The 20,764-nt window shown below is 36.2% G+C and overlaps 1 protein-coding gene across 1 annotated transcript; it reads right to left on the reverse strand.

The window, feature by feature from the left end:
* Nucleotides 1–8,478: 8,478 nt before the first annotated feature.
* On the reverse strand, nt 8,479–9,192 carry LOC125676235 (uncharacterized protein K02A2.6-like). The gene has a single exon (XM_048914130.2). The coding sequence runs from the start codon at nt 9,190–9,192 to the stop codon at nt 8,479–8,481; it is 714 nt and encodes a 237-aa protein (XP_048770087.2).
* Nucleotides 9,193–20,764: the final 11,572 nt, after the last annotated feature.

Genomic DNA, 20,764 nt, shown 5'->3' on the forward strand with positions numbered 1-20,764 from the left:
CTTGGAACAACGCATCCTTGGGTGCAGGGGATTGAAGTTTGTTGAAAAAAGTGCCATGATCCCTCAAAGGGGATATAATCACAAAAATGTAAAAATTGGGTGGGGTCAAATAAACTTTCTTCTCAAAAACCACTGGGCCAGAAAAGCTGAAATGTACATGAAGGCTTCCTGACAAAGTGAAGATCCAAGTTTGTTGAAATCATGACCCCTGAGGTTAAGCAGGACCTCAATAGGGGATCCAAATTTTACATGCAAATGTGTAGGGAACCAAACTTGGCACAAAGCATCCTTAGATGGAATTTGTTAATTTGAAATACCATATCCGTCTACAAGGGCATATGATAATTGATGATTTTTTAGTCGTTACCTTTGAACAGTTTCATTGCTAGTAATTGCTGCTCAGGTGAGCGATATGGTTTATGGGTCACTTGTTTATGTTTTGATAACTTACTGGAGTCTTTGGAAGAATGGATCCTCATATTTCTTGAAAACAGTTGTCGTCTGCATTTCTTGCGTTGAGAATCTGTAATAAATATACGATTGAATGAAGCCAATTCATAGGAAGTCACCTGCTGTGACACAAGACCTCGGTTTTGCGGTCTCGCCAGAAGGAAAAACCTCTTACGATAAGCAAGGTGCATTGAGGATCTATTCTAACCCGGATTCCCATGGGAGTATATTTAGCGTATCAAAAACTTAGATTTCAAATAAAATATCTTAATGAAATACAATATTTTACTTACCTACCGTAATTTTTAGGAGAGTGAAATAGTAAACGCACACATTTTTGTCTTATTGTAAACAATTTTCTTTATTTGAAAAATCATGCTAGTAAATTAGAATAGGGAAAATGCAAAACATAATCAAATACATGTAAAAGGAACCAACAAATGTGTTTGTTTAAGGTTCATTTCAGATCTGACTTAAAATCATAAGATAAATCAATTTTTAACATGAAATATGAATGAGAAGTCACATTTGCATAAATATTATGCAACTTCTTAGCATTACTTATTGTCTGATTTCATAAAAAAATAATTTACCAGCATTTGGACTCATAATCTACTAAATTATATTGATACTCAAATTCTAGGGGTGAAACGATACGCCTACCTCACGATACGATACGTATCAAAATATTTCACTACGATACGGTTATTTTCGATACGATACAGTCATATTAAAATAAAGCAATTTAAAAAAAAACCTGGGCTTTAATAACAACAAACAAAATAAACAAGAGGTACTGTGAGCAATGCTCACTAAGAATACCCCCCGCTTACCCCAATTTCCCAAAGGGTGTTGGTAATAGGTATAAACTACCTTTTTTCTGAGTGTAAAAAACAAATGGCATGACAAACCGAACCATATTGCTACTTCGATGTCTAGTGCGCGTGACCTTTGACCTTTTGACCCCAAAATCGATAGGGAACATCTTCATCCCATGGGTAGTCCATATGTATGATATGGTGACTGTAGGTGGAAAGGATAACGCTTTAGAGCCCGGAAACCATATTGCTACTTCAATGTCCAGTGCGCGTGACCTTTGCCCTTTTGACCCCAAAATCGATAGGAAACATCTTCATCCCATGGGTAGTCCATATGTATGATATGGTGACTGTAGGTGGAAAGGATAACGCTTTAGAGCCCGGGAACCATATTGCTACTTCAATGTCCAATGCGCTTGACCTTTGACTTTTTGACCCCAAAATCGATAGGGAACATTTTCATCTCATGGGTAGTCCATATGTATGATATGGTGGCTGTAGGTGGAAAGGATAACGCTTTAGAGCCTGGGAACCATATTGCTACTTCAATGTCCAATGCACTTGACCTTTGACCTTTTGACCCCAAGATCGATAGGGAACATCTTCATCCCATGGGTAGTCCATATATATGATATGGTGACGGTAGGTGGAAAGAATAATGCTTTAGAGCCCAGAAACCATTGCGTCTACAGACAGACAGACAGACAGACAGACAGACGGACAACCCGATTCTAGACTAGATTAGAGTTAAGCATGGTGATTGCCTGATCATCACACTAGATAATAACATGTCAATACTTATCCCAAAAGCTCATCAGGAATGACAATGTTGCATTTTAGAAATATTAGCAAATCAACATTTTCTGGTGATAACAGCTCGCTGAGCATTCACAATGTCTCCAGCTGCGGAAAATACCCGCTCGGATGCAACAGATGTTGCAGGTATTGCTAAGAAATACTTTGCCATGTTGGAAAGAATCGGGTAAGAACACTGGTGTTCTTTCCACCATAAAAGTGGGTTACTGCTCATAGGAATGGAGTTTTCAGACTTGTAGCTTGAAAGCTCTACTAACTGCACTTTATCAAGATAACTTTTTGGTGGATCCACACGTGTAACAAATACATTACCAAACAAGTCATCGATTGCAGTCAAAGCATTGACAGCACACAGTTTCTTTTTTGGAGGTTCCACAGGCTTACTGTCATCTTTTGGCAAATTTTCATCAGCATCATTGGGTAAGATAGGTAAGTCAAGCTCCAACGGCACAGTTTCAGTGTCATCTGACTCCTTCTTTACAAAGACCTGTACATTTAAAAAATCTACATTTTCAGTAGTAAATAATATACGATCTCTCAGTTAAACTATTTCATATATTTTATATAGTCATATGTCATTTTCTTATTCACATAATTGGAAGCTCATGTGGTTTAGGAACCATGAACAAATTCATATACATGTTAATATAATTGTATATTTAGTTTATTTACTTATTTTAGTAAAACTACAGGAAAACTGGTTTGACAGTAATTTTGTTTTTTGTAAATCAAGGAAAAGGAAAAAAAAATGTGGGTACCTGTTGTGCAAGTTGTGGATGCTATTTTTCAAATGTATCTGCCCGTAATACTAGACTGTTAAACACCTGGAGTTTCCTCTCCTCACTGATGTACGGCAAGGTCTTGAAACGTGGGTCTAAAGCACAGCTCTGTAGAAGGAAATCCAGAATATCAGGATTTGTGTACCTATAAAAATTATATGTAAACATGATAAATCAAATAAACATTGTGTAAGTGACTAATATTTTTTTTGATATAATTAATCATTTGATTTGTTTTCTTTATTACCTTGGTTCAAGATCATTTAAGATGGTCTTTTTCACATTTTTTATGATAGAACTATCATCTTTTAATGCTAGCTGCTTCATCAACATCTCCTTTAAGGGGTGAATTAGTGATATTGTTGGATGTTTGCTGTCACACATCAATGTTGTAACAGTTTTCAATGGCTTTAAAACTTTGTCGATTCCTCCAGAATCCTTGTTTCCTCCTCAGAGATGGTTACTATATCCTTTAGATTTTTCTTTACTTCTTTTGACAGTAAAGTTGCAAATATTGCTGGCTGTTGTTCAACATATCGTGCCACCATATCATACGTACTATTCCAGCGAGTCGAAACATCCATGATAAGTTTGTGTGCTGGAAGTTCCAAGAGTTGTTGCTGTGATGAAAATATGCCAGAAGCCGTAGAACTCCTGTGAAAAAAATTGACGATGCGTCGCACACGGCCTAGTATACGGTCCATTTACCCAACATGGATGCCCCTTTGAGTAGCCAGCTTTAATGTGTGGTCAAAGCATCTTATATGTGGATAGACTCCTTCCGCAATTAAAACACCAGACACAATGTTGCTTGCATTATCTGTCGTTACAGACACAGGGTTATGTCTTTTCAAGTTCCTCTAAAACGTTTGCCAAGTTTTCACCAGTGTGTGATTCACATAGCTGACGTGCTTGAAGAGTGTAGTTTTTCATCTCAAAGTTTGGATCCAAGAAATGAGCAGTTATGGCAATATAGTACTGAGTTGATCTGGATGTCCATCCATCTGTGGTCAATGAAACACTGTCTGCAGTATTTAGACTCTCCTTTATCCTTCTGGTGACTGAGTCCTTGATATTAGGCATAAATGTACGTGCAATATAGGTTCGACTTGGAAGTTCATACCTGGGTTCTAAGGTATTCAGAAGAAACTTGAATCCCTCATTTTCAATAAATGAGTATGGCTTCATATCTTTAGCGATAAAACCACCAATAGCTTTAACGATACTAGTTCCCCGTGGAGATTGTAGTGATAATTTTTTTTAAGACCAAGCACTTCCTGAAGTCCCAATCGTCCCTTGGGTTTTGTGTGTTCATTTGTTTTCTCGTCTGCTGGGGGCGTGTTTTGGGGCGCAGATATATCCACCCCATGTTTTCTTTTCAAATGGGTTGACATGTTTGATGTATTGCCGGCCTTGTAGCTCACGCTGCTCAAGCATATTTTGCAAACTGTCTTATCTTTATTCGTTACATTACCAGCCTCGTTTGTAGTTTGAAAACCAAAATATTTCCAGACCCGAGATCTAAATTTGGCCGGTGGATCCCTTAAATTAATGTTAAATGCTCCTAATCCACTCGCCCCACTGTTGACATTGTTATTACTGTCCTTATCGTCTTTTCCATCGTCTTTTGGATCCGCCATCTTGAATTTTCTGTAATTAAGTGAATCTCGATCTCGATCGAAAAATGAAAATTGTGACTTTTAAAAATAACCTGTATCGAACCGAAATTAATAAGATTTATAGAATTAACTATAAATCCATTTATTTTAGCCAGACTTAAATATATTTTATTTCTGAGGATTTTTTCGAAAACACTATTCCGAAATCCTACCGGAAATAAGTTGGCAAATAGAATAGCATTTCCTTTTATGACGAGGCAATTTCGGGAGAACGGTGAGATAACAGTCGAGACAACATTTTAATTTCCCTTCCCACCCATCCCAAAAAGTTGTAAGAATATGTACTGCGGAAAATGTTTTCAATTTTTCAGGTGAGCTCGATTCTTGGATATAGTTCTGGTTATGGGAAAAGAAACAAATACAATGGAGTGTGTTTGAAAAGACTGTCTTGGCAACTTGGAGCCAGATAAAGTACATTTTTGATTACGGAACACAAGAAGAATGCGCGTCTGGTTCCTGTGATTGGACATTGAATGATTTGATTGGACAATATTGTATGTATTGAATTATTTGGTGACAATTTGGTCACATATATATATGATACACTTTGATTGCCGCTCACCGGAATCATAGTCATATGGTTTTTTGTTTAATTGAAAATTGACATTTTAATGATTGATGTTTGGGGGTGATTGCAAATCGTCTCATTGCCGTCAACCGGAATAAGAAGATCTGCTAAATTTGTTGCTTGATTTTATGATATAACATTAGGCAATGATGTGTTTTTGGCCTGTACCATTTGGGTGTCAATACACAGGTGTAATTTACATGGTAAAATTTTAATGTAAAACTTTAAAATTTTACTCATTGCCTAGTTACCAAGACCAACAACAGCCACAATGGGGAGGGGGGTGTTGTTATAAAATACAATAAGTGCAAAAAATAAATTTGTATATAGGTAAACATAATGTTATGTCTTTATTTCCATCCCAGGACAAGGTCAGCTTACAAGTACAATGTACACTACAAACTGCTATCATTTTGAAGTTTTGCAAGGCTGGTCTATAATAACACATTTTGTACCGAAACCGAAATGGCATTTTAGACCGCGGAGAACCGATACCGCGGTGAACCCTTTTAACCCCTATGAAATTTACAGATCTTCTCTCCTGTTTATGTTTTCTGATTTTATTAAAATCCTATAGTGTTGACCATTTTCCTGTTTTTAGCCGGACATTACATTCAATAATGGCAGTCAAACTAAAAATGCTGTCAACAACGAGGCTTGTATATGGGAACTATGAACTATTTAGTATATAACACGCTATGTATCTAGTTATATAAATATATCCATTGTTTTACATATTATTCACAAGACCTTTTGCATGTGCTGGGGTTTGAAGAATAAAATTGAAGTAAAAAAAAATGTACTGTATGGTCAGCAATATAAAATTTGGCGATTAGATGTGCATATTGAAAGGGTTTTAATTCTCAACAATTTTTTTTATTCTTTAGTGTTTGAAAAAAAATGCAGGTTGTTGAGCTAAATCAATTTTGGAGAAATATTTTACATCATGAGCTCTTGGCTTACCCATTTACCCCCTTTCACATTTTCTTTTAAGATTAGGCCTATTTATTCGTGGGGCACATAGAGAAGTATGTGGCAGCTTGATGATGGCTAATAGCACCTTCATTAAAGTTCTACAACTCATTGCCTAAGAAAAACATTCTACGCATCAGAGTTAATTCTCGTGTCCTACTAATTTTTCAAATACGCTTACTTGAAACTACTAACATTTTAAACTGTATCTGTGTTCATATTCACTGTTAGGATATTGGCAAACTTTGAATGTGTTGTCCTTGAAGTCAGCCATCACGCAATTTTAGATCAGCACCAAATGCATCTATATCCTTATATACAAACTTAAGGGGGTGGGGGAAATTAGATAAGTTTGGGCAATTTTTTTTTATTTGCTGTTTTGTAAACTTTAGAGGATTTTTCGGGTGTGACCGGTCAACAGGGGATGCTTACTCCTCCTAGACACCTGATCCCACCTCTGGTGTGCCCGGGGGTCCGTGTTTGCCCAACTATCTATTTTGTACTGCTTGTAGGAGTTATGAGATTGATCACTGTTCGTTATCTTCACCTTGCATTATGAATTGCATACATGTATGTGGATATAGTGTTAGTTATTTCACTCATGCTTCATTAACACTCCTTTTATGCTTTTTAAAATTTATTTTTTGCATTCCAACACATGCATGGAATAATGAAATATAAATAAAAGAAATGTTTGAAATATGAAGGAGTATTTGTTGTCGTTTCTTCGTACAACAATATTGAGAAATAAAGTTTCGTTACCATCGAAGAATTCGATGAGACAACGCCAGAAAATGTTCATAGTGCATTGATAGAATGAAGAATGTTATGCACCTCATGAAAAGGAATAGCAACTATGTATTGTTCTTTTTGGAAACTTTTTAAAAAAACTTTTTTAATTTACTAAAGGCTCCACATTGAGCATACTAGTACACAAAGGTCAAATCAACAACAACAATGTTGAACACAATGAATGAAACACAACAGAGAGGTAATATCATAAAAATATGGACAGTACTATAACTTGATAAATTTGGCAAGTCCCTTGGGTTCTGAGTCATTTGAGCGTTTTAAACCAAAACGTTGAAAACAAAAGGGAAAATGTGAGACTGCAAAAACAATGGTCTACGGTAGGTGAGTGCTAAGGGTTTACGAACAAAAATGCTGACAAATGACTCTAGAATACGAATTGTACTTGGGTTTGTGCGTTTATCGTCTTGTATTTCATATATTCAACAAAAATGAGGGGATAACCCCCCTTTCCAGTAACACGAGTGCGAGTGGTATTTTCGGAAGAAAAAAACACTGCAATGTCCATTTCATACCGATCCAATTTGATTTTATCTAAGTTGTTTTATACCTAATGATATATTTTTATGCACCTGAATGCGAATCTTTCCGTTACGCTAGGACGATTTAGTTAAAGCATTTTGATTGCTATAGATATACGGTCACGTGACGCTGGTTCATATGATAGTGTATGACCACCAGCCGGGAAAATCATTAGACTGAAGATTTCTCTAAAAGGAGGTTGAATGCAATCGCGGAGAAAATTATTATGATGTGAAATAATCATGATTTGTTTTCAAGTGTTTTTTTTTTCTCTCTATAGATTTGATATGGTGCACCTTAACTGCACTTTGTAATTAATTTCGGGGTCGTCCTTAAAACTGGATATCTTTACTATCGTGAAACTGTTCAAAGAGGTTGTTAAATGTTGTAAAACAAAGGAAATATATTTAAAATCTTAACACCTGTTTGACGGTATCACATTTTAGATGCCAGTCCCTTGAATATGGGAGCGAGAACGCTGCGGCTCAAAAGAATTTCCTAAACATTTCACAGTCTATAACGAATTAGTAAAGCATCATTGAAACACAATTGTTTGTTTTGACTTTCTCCAATTACAGTTGTTGTATAGTGGGTTAGTAGCCGTGTGGGCACGGGCTAGGCTCCAGTCGTTGAGACAGGTAAAACACGTGCAGTCGTTTTAACAACGTTTATTACTGAACTAAATACAGAACCCTAAATGTTACGGATTACAATATCCGGACTATATAGAACAGCATTACAAAATCCGGAATAATAGCACATCAAAAACACTACACTCCTCCCTGCGTAGTATAGAACATCATGTACTAAATATATGAAATGCATAAATTGTTCAACAAGTAATTCAATCTGAGTCAAATGAACATCACATAGGATTATCAAAGTATGGAAACTCGAAAATAACATTCACATTTTAACTTTACACAAAAGGATAGTCTCGCATGAAAAACATCACAAATCACAAACATCACAAGTTAAGTCGGTCAGGTTTCTTCCGGTTTCTTATCGGATTTCGACGTGGCTCAGAATTGGTAGCACTGGTTCCTGAATCTGTCACGCAATCCTTAGTCAGTAGTACCAGAAGTATTGAATGGTGGTATAAACGCAATATCAGCAGTCACTATAGGAGTTGGGTTGCTGGGTTGATCCTTAGAGGTTCCAACTATTTGATCAACGTGTATCCTCCATAAGGTACCATTTATGTCAACTTTGTACGACAAAGGTCCAGTTTGTGAATGAATGCGTCCATTAGCCCACTTTTCTGAGTTGGCTCGATAGTCGCGCACATTTACTGCATCACTGTTTGAGAAATCTCGAACAACACTATCACAATGTTTGGCCGTAGAACTATATTGTTTGTTCACTACAGTTGTAGTTACGTTTGGATTCATCATGTCTAAACGTGTGCGTATTTTGCGACCATACATAAGAATGGAGGGTGTTCCATTCATTGTTCCCTGTGGCGTGATCCGGTATTTGCACAGAAATGAATTCAGTTTCTTGTTGATGCAAGCAGAATCCTCTGATGCGGATTTGATGGCCTTCTTAAATGATTGAACAAATCTGTCGGCTTGGCCATTTGTCCGGGGATGGAATGGAGCAGAAGTTATATGTCGAATGACATCGGATTCAATGAATTGACGGAATGCATCAGAACGAAATTGCGGTTCATTGTCAGACACTATTTCTGCTGGGATACCTTGCCTGGCAAATAAAGTCGGTAGAGTGTTGATTGTTGCTGTACTGGTAGTACTTTTCATTTGCAAAACTCTAGCCATTTTGAATATGCATTGACTACAATGAGAAACATTGCATGGTGAAATGGTCCTGCGAAATCGATGTGCAAACGATGTCATGCCTTCGGTGGAAAATTCCACGGGTGAACAGGTGCTGCAGAGGGTGCATTCTGGACTCACTTACATCCATAGCAAGCCTTGCAGATTTCCTCGATAGCTTCATCAATATTGGGCCACTATGCATAGGACCTAGCTACTGCCTTCATTTTGACAATGCCTATGTGTCTGGAATGAAGCTCAGTCATCACTTTTTCACGCAGAATAACTGGAATGAGCACACGATTTCCCCATGTGACACATTCTTGGTAAACATTAAGTTTATCTTTGCGAGTGTAGTATGGTTTAAGCTTGTCATCACAATCCTGAGGAAAGTGTCTTCGTGTTACACAGTCCAATATTTGATTCAGAAATGGGTCACGTTGAGTTTCTCTACGAATTTGTACACAACTCACAGGTAAGTCACCAACCTTCCTGCTGTAGAACAAGTATATTGGGTCTTCATCATCCTGTGGTTTACGAATACTAGGTAGTGGTACGCATGACAGTGCGTCAGCATTGCCATGTGCCTTGGTTCCTCGAAACTCTATATCGTATTGATATCCTGATAAGAATACAGTATTACATTGAAGTCGTGCTACTGTCATCACTGGAAGCGATTTCTTAGGACTGAAGATACCAAGAAGCGGCTTGTGGTCCGTTACAAGTGTGAGTTTATGGCCATACAAGTAAGAATTAAATTTCTTCACACCCCAATAGAGAGCCAGTGCATCTCTGTCGATTTGAAAGTAAGCTTTCTCTGCTTGGTTCAGTGTTCTCGATGAGAATGCAATTGGTCTTTCCGTTCCATCTGGGAAGGCATGAGATAGTACAGATCATATCCCATAGGGTGAAGCATCAGCGGCTAACTTCAAAGGAAGTTTCGGGTCATAATAACACAGAACTTTTTCAGAACAAACCAGTTCCTTGATATCTCGGAAGGATTTCTCTCTTTTGGAATTCCAAATACACTTGGTTCCTTTGTTCAGAAGTTCATGTAAAGGTCCTGCTACGCTAGATATATTGTGAATGAATCGGTGGCAATAGTCCACTAGACCTAAACATGATCTAAGCTGTGAAATGTTCTCTCGGCGTTTAGCTTCTTTAACATCTTTGATTTTCTCAGGTGACTTATGCAGGCCTGTAGCATCAATTTCATGTCCAACATAGCTCACTTTATCCTGAAAATATTCACATTTCTGGAGATTCACACGTAGTCCATCTGATAGAAGACGATCCATCACAAGTTTCAAGTTGTGCAGGTGCTCCTCATCATTGCGGCCAGTAACGATAATGTCATCAATTATCACTTGTGTTGAAGGAATGTTCTCGTTGCCATAAAGCTGGAGCTGATGCAATACTACAAGGAAGCCGTTTGTACTTGAAAAGACCTTTAGTGTTTTGATAACAAGTAGGTCTTGTGTATCTTCATCTAGTTCCATATGATGATAAGCTTGTTTCAAATCAAGTATTGAGGAGTTCTCCCCACCAGCAAAGGTTGCAAAGATGTCCTCTATCTTCGGAAGGGGATACTGATCAACGCACATAACTGGATTGACAATCACTTTATAGTCACCACACAATCACACATTGCCATTTTTCTTAATGGCTGGGACAATTGGAGTAGCCCAGTTGCTATGAACAACCAGTTCGATGATTCCATCTGTCTGTAACTTGTCCAGTTCCTGCTTAACCTTGCTTTTTAACGAGTAAGGAGCAGTCCTTGCTTTCAGAAACACGGGTTTGGCATCAGAATTCACTGTGACTGATCCTTTAATGTGTTTGAGTGTTCAGATTCCGGGTGAAAACAACTTGTGTGTCTCAAGAAGGTCATTTAGTAATGTTGATTCACATGTAGTTGAGCGCAAGGTTTCGATTTCTTGCCAGTTGAGTCGTAGCTTTCCAAGCCAGTCTCTTCCAAGTAAAGCCGGTCCATGATGTGGAACAAGAAAAAGGTCAAGGTTGCCTGATTGTGAATTCAGGTTAACATTCACTCATCTTGCCTAAGGGTTGAATCGTATCACCTGAATATGCACGCCGTATTTCACTTGATGTTTCTAGTGGTACCATTCTAAAGCTTGCACAGTAGTCACTCTTTGAAATCAATGAAGCTGCTGTCCCTGTGTCTACTTCCATCTTAATGAATTTGCCTTCAATCACTGGGTGTACAGTTATTGGTGGTCCATGCCGTGATTTCATGTGGAAAGTATTTGTAATGTGTAGGAATGGTTCTCCATTGTTTTCACTGTAATGTGATTCCTCCTTCTCATTATAGTGTAAGGCTGTGTTACGTCCCTTGTTTCTTCACGTTTCTTTTTCATACAAGCTCGCTCAATGTGTCCTACCTTTCGACAAAATGAACAAATGGTATTCACATGTCTGCACTGTGTTGCTGTATGGTCACCATCACAACGGTAACATGTAGGTTGTCGTGTACTAGACTGAGTGTTTGAATGTTTCGCGGTAGGTTTCTTGTTAGATGAACGTTTAGGACTAAAGGATGTGTGCTGATTTTGTGAATAGTTTCACTCCTCTCGTAACCCCTTTGAACTTCAGCTGCGTCTCTGACTGCCGTTTCCATAGCAACAGAAAGATTGATTGCTTTCTCTGAATCAAGATTAGTCTCGGAAAGTAGTCTTTTCTGTATGGTTTCATTACGCAACCCTGCAACTAGTCTATCGCGTAAGGTGTCACCTGAACTTGCCTCAAACTGACAATGTGTTGTTGAGTTACGTAGTTCAGCAATGAATGACAAAACATATTCTCCAGGGCGTTGTTCACGCTCTCACAGAGGGTTTGGGGCTAAGGTGATCCCGTAATACTTTCAGGAGGTCATTTATAGTTTTATCGGTACCTTTGGCTGGAGAAATTAAGTTTTTCAACAGTGTTTATGTCGTTGGACCAATTAAGCTGATTGACGAAGGAACTTGATGATCTGCGTCAATGTCGTTTGCAAGAAAAAAAAAATGCGTGCAGTCTCTCTCCGTAGGATTCCCACGATTCGACAGAATTGTCAAATTGTTCTTTGCCTATGCGTGGCATTGTAAACAAAGGGTAGGTACTTACTGTATAGTGATTTAGTAGCCGAGTGGGCACCGGCTAGACTATGCTTCAGTCGTTGAGACAGGCAGTCGTTTTAACAACATTTATTACTGAGCTAAATACAGAATCCAAAATGTTACGGATTATAATATCCGGGCTATATAGAACAGTATTACAAACTCCGGAATAAAAGCACATCAAAAACAATACAACAATTATCATAAAAAAATTACAGATTACATAAGAAAGTATTCAGTTACATTTTAAATGGATTAATAATTATCTAAATGTTGATGCCCTCTATCTCTTAAGCAGAACAAGAGAGCAAAATGCTCAGAATGTCGCGTTGTAAATCAGACGCAATAGTCGATTTTTTTCCAACCCCTTTTGCGGAATCTTGGGATCGGCCCTAAAATGAAATATTTGAAATATTTTGAAACGGAACAAAAACCCTACAGTTTCTTAAATGTTGTTAAATAAAAGTTGCAAATAATGTCGAGATCTATTTGACGGGAAAAGGTTTTCGTGACCAACCTCATAAATAAGGGGCCTAAGGAAATGTATTAACTAAACATCTTAATTTATATAGCATTTTTGAAGTTTTATTGGAGCAAGGATGTTTGTTTTGACGTTTTCAAAATTTAATATCAATGAAAATAGTATTTTTACGTAATAAGGGATTCTAAGTTCGTTATATAACGATCTAATTTACAAATGCAACCTGTCATTACGTTGAATATTCTCTAACGTGTTTCATACCAATTGTTAGTGTTTTTCATGCTAATGTTTGATTGTGGATTATTTCGTTTTTTCTGATGGGTATTTGGGACCCATGGCGATTGTGAGAGACAGACAGGGAACGCAATTTATAAATATCTCAAAATATACGAAGAATTCGTAAGTAATTAATTAAGATAACATCTAAATAAATTTTTGAAGAACTAATATCATCGACACGACGATTGCTTATTCGTGTAATAAGGGATCTAAAGGGAATATTTGATAGAGGACCTTCTCGTTTGGTACAAAGAGATGGTTTCTAGTTATGAATATCAATAAAATTATCTCTAATACATGATATCCTAATTCTCGAGAGGAACGTTAAACGAGATATAATCAGTTAGAATCACACTATCATAAAACAGAGTTTTTCCTCCTTTGGGACAGTGACCACTACGTGGCATCGGATAAACATTTAAGACAAACATCAGATCCAAGGAAAACAACTTGCTGACATCCCCATCTCTCTGTTTTTTTTGTTTTTTTTTTTTGTTTTTTGGTTTTTTTTGGTGTGTATCATAATCTGCACTAAGGATATAGTTACAATATTTTACAATATGACTTCGTAATCACCAGGCATGCAGTAGTAAAGGACATCCATGTAGCGGTTGTGAATGAATATGTGCTGTTCAGGCTTCACATTTTTATTCACTTTGTTTGAGTGAAATAGTAAAAGTTTACATATAAATGTATGTAACCTTTTAAAGAGATTCTTGCAATTCTTCACTGTATTGGAAAATGACGTGCAGAAATGAAAGGGCGTGTCTAGGTTTTCAAACTCTGTTGCCGTGTGACCTGGAATTCCATGTGTGTTACCGAATTCTACACATGCTTCATACCGATACCATGCACAACGAGAAAATATTATACATGATACTACTACAAGTACAATATACAAGAGACCTACGGCCCTTAGCCGATGATAGATTTTCCTCCTTGCCTTGAGAACATCCATTTTCCGTTATTCTTACATGCAAAGTTAGTTATTTTTACGTGAAAACAAGATCTATTTATTGACAACCCCCCCCCCCCCCCCGATTTTGACGTTTGAACAACAACAACAATAATAATACCACATCTGTTTGAGTTTGATTTTTGGCATTTCAATAATATTAGCCAACTTCTCCGTCCCCCTCCCCCACCCTGTTTTGTACTACGTGACTTTATGGTAAATTGTAAGCCCTCTAAAAATGAGTTGATGAATTGTTTTTATTAAAAACTGAAATCAAATTATTTGATATTCGTTATGGTAACATGTAATTTGATTAGATATATGATTTTTATTACCTTAAATGACGATATAAATTTGTAAACTTTCACAAAACAATTGATAACCGTATTATCATTATTTGACCTCAAATGTCTGTCTCAAATCAAATAAAAAAAATGTGAATTATCAGAAATCTAATTTTACCGCTCCATATAACATACTAGTATGTATCGACATTAGATCGATTTTTTCAATTAGATCTTACATGTACAGTGTATGTACGCTACAAGTATACAGGATTGTACATAGATCTATGCGAAATAAATCAAATATTATGGTTATAAATATAATTTAATCTAAAGTTAACCAAAAGTGCATTGAGACTAGGAACAATATCGGCACTACTCTGTCAACATATAAACAAAGAGTGGGGTGTAACATTTTCATTTGAAAACCAGTATGAATTTACTAGACTGTGCTAATTAACAACCACAGGTATAAATTTGTACCCGTTCAATGAATTTAATTAGATGAAATATTTAACTAGAAATCTTTTTGGGCATTTATAGATTCTATGTTGGTACTGTCGTGTGATAAATATAATTAATGCACCCAGGGTATAAGCAAATATTTCCAACAAACTAAGTTATGGTATTTACGTTGCCGCGATTTTGACGTTTTTTAAAAGTTCATGATAGTTAACGTCGTTTACTGTGAATTATGATGTGAAAATTAAGGGCCCTTTTCTCATGACGCCAGTCATGCGTATTTCTTTTTTATAAATAAATTCATAAATTGAAAAAGTCTTCAGTGTTATTTGGAGATGGCCTGACTGATCCACGTTATTGATATAAAATGCACAAATTAAAAAAGGTTTTTATACTGTAAAGATAAGCATATTATGTTTTATTACGCACGTTATTCAATTTGTTTACACACATGGTGTATGTAAACAAATTGAATAATTATAGTTATATATAATATATAATATATATAATTATAGTTAAGAGACTACATTTTTCAAAAAATGATAACTCATTGCTTAATATAAATAGAGAGAGAGAGAGAGAGAGAGAGAGAGAGAGAGAGAGAGTCATTCAATACAATCATGAATAAGAACTTGAGGCGTAACTACTTTTAATTTCCTACTGCTATAGAAACACATGTAGATGTAGATTTACAACAAAATATTTTTTTGCCATCAAAACAGGAAACATGGAAGATGTACATGTATACAGATCAACCATTTATTTTTCAAAGATGTATTATGTCAAATAGGATTATAAAAAAGAAAGAGTAGAAAATTGGTTGTTGTATTGAACATTTTGATAAATATTATAAGTATTTTGTATTTGGGACACATCATAAGATTATCACAAAAATTCTAATTAATAGATATTTAGAATTAATAATTCACTACATAAATTTGGTATATATCATAAGTAATAAATCTACTAAGTTAATAATGAAACTAAATACACCTATTTTGACAACTTAGCATAAGTTGTAGACACGGCCCAGTCTGGAATTTTATCAGGGGTTGCTGTCTTTGTCACTTTCTTCACGCTTCTTGGAAGTATTGCGTTTTGCCAGGACCTTTCGCTGTGTTGGTTCCTCGTCATCCGTCACTTCTGGGGATCTAGCCTCCTTAATAAGGATCTTCTCAATTCTGTTCTTTTCATCCTTTGTTAAGGTTGAATCCTTCTTCAATTTCTGTAAAGAGATGGACACTGAATTATTCACAGCAAGTCAGTCATGATCAGTACAAAGTACAGATATTATCACAAGGGTTCTGCAAGGCGGGTTATATGCCCTCGCAATGAATGCCAACAAGTTTTTTCTATGTATTCCCGTAGTGACCTTGGCCGTTCAGCTTTTCATCAAATGATCAACGGGGTGTTTCTTCTCTTGATAACACAGCAACCTGCCAAACATCAAAACATGTGATCTGTAGAGTGTCTTCAAGTCTAAAAGTCCTGTAGTGATCTTCAACTTTGACCTTTAGACTAAAAAATAATACCTTGCGTACAAAGTAACATGTAAAGTATCAAATCAATGAGTATAAAATGTTTCCTGCATAGTGTCTAAAAACTCAGTGTCACACACATAATGTCACACACACACGCACGCACGCACGCACGCACGCACGCACACACACACACACACAGTCCGCTTATATATCCCTCTCATAATAAATTGTAGGGGATAATGACATTGCAGGTGAACTTAAATTAGCAATATTCATATAATTACGAAAGCCTATTAGTATCATACAAAAAATAAATTTACATTCCCCCATCTCGTAATTACGAGAAAAGATCTCGTTATTACGAGATAGTTATCTCGTAATTACGAGAAAAGATCTCGTAATTACGAGAAAAGATCTCGTTATTACGAGATAATTATCTCGTTATTACGAGATAATTATCTCGTTATTACGAGAAAAGATCTCGTAATTACGAGAAAAGATCTCGTTATTACGAGATAATTATCTCGTTATTACGAGATAATTATCTCGTTATTACGAGAAAAGATCTCGTAATTACGAGAAAAGATCTCGTTATTACGAGATAATTATCTCGTTATTACGAGAAAAGATCTCGTAATTACGAGAAAAATATGTAAATATTGGTCACATGATATCTGTCTTTATACGAGCTCTCCTCTCCTCATTCTGTCAGTGTGTTTTGGATGTTGTTTTAAATATAAGAAATCACTTTCCATTCAAAGCATGCCAAGTAGACCAATAGAATTTCTAGAAAGTTAACTTACCGAACGAAAGTTTATTCATGCATTTAAAGTACAAAGAAAGAAAACGACGATTTATTATTGTAGCCCTTGTATGTTTCTGTACTATCAATTAATTTTTTACAAGTTTTACGATGATATAAGCTAATAATAAAGTTAAACTATCATAATGCTTAATGTAACTGTGTATGAATTTGAAAGTTCAAGATTCTTGTTATTCCACTGTCATCCTCGGCGACGATATGCACGTACCCTCTCGGTACATATTGTCCGTTGGTATATATACAATGTACATGTACTACATATTGTGCGCCGAGACCAGGCATACTTTTTTGCATCACGGTATATACTGTCGTCGGAGACAATAGACCATTGGAATATATTGTCGCGGGTCGCGATAGATGGGAAGGGGAGGGGGGGGGGGGGTGGTAAGATAACTAAAGGTATCTCTGTAGAGAATATTTAGTTGTGGTTAGATGGTGAATTGTTTAATGCGAATGAATATTTGGAATTCTTGTACGATTCCAATACCATTTTCAATGGAGGCCTTGATTGCTTTTTTGTTAATCTCATTAAATGATTACATGTTTGAATTGTTTCATTTTATATATTGATTTTCAATTTAAAATATCTTTAATATGAAAATATTATTATTTTAACAAACCACTATCTAGTGCTTTAAGTGTATGCATCTTTCTTAGTAACATGCATGTACAGGACTAGTGCCATCTCTCTCTCTCTCTTTCTCTTTCTCTCTCCCTCTCTCTCTCTCTCTCACGCGTACTCAATATCTTAAGTAACCAGTACGAAATTATTTTATCATTAAAGATATATGTTGGCATTGATCAATAAAAATGAAAAATATTGCATACTTTTGAGTATATAATCTAGATTTGTAAAAATATAATAGATAAATAAGAATCCAAACTTAGTTCAAGAAGTCTCATTCCTACATGTAGATCAGTACCTGATGCTACATGTACATGTACATCTAATAATGGTGAGGGTTTGTGTCGGTACATATTGTAGAAGGAGTCATGTAACAACTCTATCTAAATATATACAGGTTTCACACCTCCAGTTTACAATCCTTTGAATTGGAGATCAAACCTCCGTAATAAATTCCATTATCTCGTAATTACGAGATATTTTCTCGTAATTACGAGATGATTATCTCGTAATTACGAGATCTTTTCTCGTAATAACGAGATCTTTTCTCGTAATTACGAGATAATTATCTCGTAATTACGAGATCTTTTCTCGTAATAACGAGATGATTATCTCGTAATTACGAGATCTTTTCTCGTAATAACGAGATCTTTTCTCGTAATTACGAGATGTTTATCTCGTAATAACGAGATCTTTTCTCGTAATTACGAGATAATGGAATGTGAATTAATTTTTTTACATGATACTAATAGGCTTTCGTATATAATAGATCCTTCTGCAAAAGAATTAATATTTCATTCTGCATAGGAGAAATGATACTTTGCAAATGCATCAAATATTTTGTTTAAGATGTATACTACATTTACTTACATTTCTTATTGTAACAGTAATTAACCTACTTTCTATAATTTTGAATAATAAGTTATATAACTCCAGCTTATCCTTAATACACAATTATTAATTGAAGCAAATACATCCATGATCTGTTTTGCCATCTTGCTGTGTTCACGACGACGATTGTCCATCTTATTCTCCCTCAGCTTACAGTCGACCTTCATGTTTCGCCAAACTCTTTTTGTTGCCTCTACAATCAGTTTTATTCGATTTAAAAGAAGATATATAACTTACCGGTAACACCAAGATGTAACAGTATGTGTGTAGGGCTATTATTTTCAATGTTCTATACCAAAGGACAGATCAATCAACGCCAGTGTTACTTGTATTAATTATCTACAAGAAAAGGGGGGATGATGGTGATAGATATAATTCAAACACTCATTTTTGAATTACAGTATGTGGTGGAGTCAGGCCATAATGTCCTGTTCTATTAATTTTCAGACGGGACAATAAATATGTAGGTAATATAATTGCAAGTCCATACCATACGAAGATCAATAAAATTGAAGTAAACTACCAGAACATGCCTTTGCATTTGTTTTTTAACTGTAATACTTTTTAAATGTTGTTTTTTTTATCTAAAGTTGAACATTGATATCTTTATGTATTTAAATATCGACACGCATACGACTGCTGATTTTTCTTTCAATGATTGCACCCTATGAATTGATGGCCTAACGATAATTAACCGATTATATCCATACAGCAATACTTGATGGAGAACCGGTACAGTAGACTACTTAGTATATATAAAGAATCCAACACAATCACTACAAACGCTTCACAACCCTTGGCTCTTCAGGTAGTTGTACAATTTACAAGTGCAAACATATTGCATAGCTGCCCGAAGAACTAAGCATGTCGAAAGCACTTGCAGTAATTGTGATGTGATAGGTAATTTGTATTTTTTAAACTTACCCTTCTAGAAGTTGTGGAATAATCCTGCTTAAACTGACAACTTGACAGTATATGTTTAGGCCAACTACTCTGTAATGAATTTATATACTTATATGATATAAGGCAATTTATACAAAGACCTAACAACAATAGCTTACAGCGCATGCGTATAATGTAATCTAGATGATATTTTTGGATATCCTTTGTGCTAATACCAGGAATCGGTTTGCAGACAAGTTGAGAAATGCAATATATTCGGCACAATGGTTTTCAATGTTTTTCAATCGATGCCAATAAATATTTAAATATACTGAAGGACTTTAAAACGCAAAACTGGGTAATATTTTATCTTGTTTCTTATTCCATTGATTTGAAACACATCACATTTCTGGTTTAAAATCTTTGATAGATAAAGTTTTATATCCATCAATTTAGAATGCCACTGTTATTCCCGAGAATCTACAAATGAGGTCAAGGGCGGTAGGAATGGAAAGAAATTCTAGTTTCACTGACACCGGGTATGCCCAACAATAGCGATTATGACGGCGCGTGGGCGACGTTTCATTGCCTGACAAATGGTACAAATGGTTCTTTGATGAATATTCTGCCTCTCCTTAAACAACACCCTTTCCAGTTCTAGTGGGTTCTGCGTCTGTGTCTGATTGTTGTGTTCTATCCGATTAAGGTCTCGGAACATAGTGGGCTAATCAAATACATTCATGCGATTTCTTTGAAAATAATACCACAGTGTGCGCGCGTATTGTCTTGCTATATAATGTTGTCTTGTCTATGTTGTTGTATCCCTGGTGTGATCACAGGCTGCAGAACGTCGTCTATATACTGCTGAGCAATTAAGTTTCCGTGCAAAGGGACCGATTGGGAACGAAAATGTGTGCTAATCGCTCCCTAAACCTTGACACTACCTCCGCTAAATCTGTCTCGTTCAAGCACACAGTTGTCTACGTGGCGTTCATGAATACGTCATTAAACTCGCATTCTGCTGTACGCCTTCATGACATTGAATCTTCACTTGTCAGAAAACAAGACTAATGTCCAATTATGGGTTAGATTAACCACAGTCCGGCCCACTGCAGTCTATAAAGTCAATGACTGGGTTTAAGTTTAAAACCTTTGTTTATCTTCTGCAATGTATCCAATGGCGTTTTAATATTCGAGAAACTACTCTACCGTGAATGGCCCTACCACTGCGTCCAACTGCTTGTCTTGTCGTCGTCGGGGCAGCCGTAAACCTACCCCACAAGGGACGTTGCGGTA

The sequence above is a fragment of the Ostrea edulis genome, chromosome 3 (assembly GCF_947568905.1).
Source record: "Ostrea edulis chromosome 3, xbOstEdul1.1, whole genome shotgun sequence".
Classification (NCBI taxonomy): domain Eukaryota; kingdom Metazoa; phylum Mollusca; class Bivalvia; order Ostreida; family Ostreidae; genus Ostrea; species Ostrea edulis.

Bases quoted from the DNA above. Each gene is read 5' to 3' on its own strand.
- LOC125676235 (XM_048914130.2), bottom strand. From the start codon at position 9,192: ATGGCTAGAGTTTTGCAAATGAAAAGTACTACCAGTACAGCAACAATC.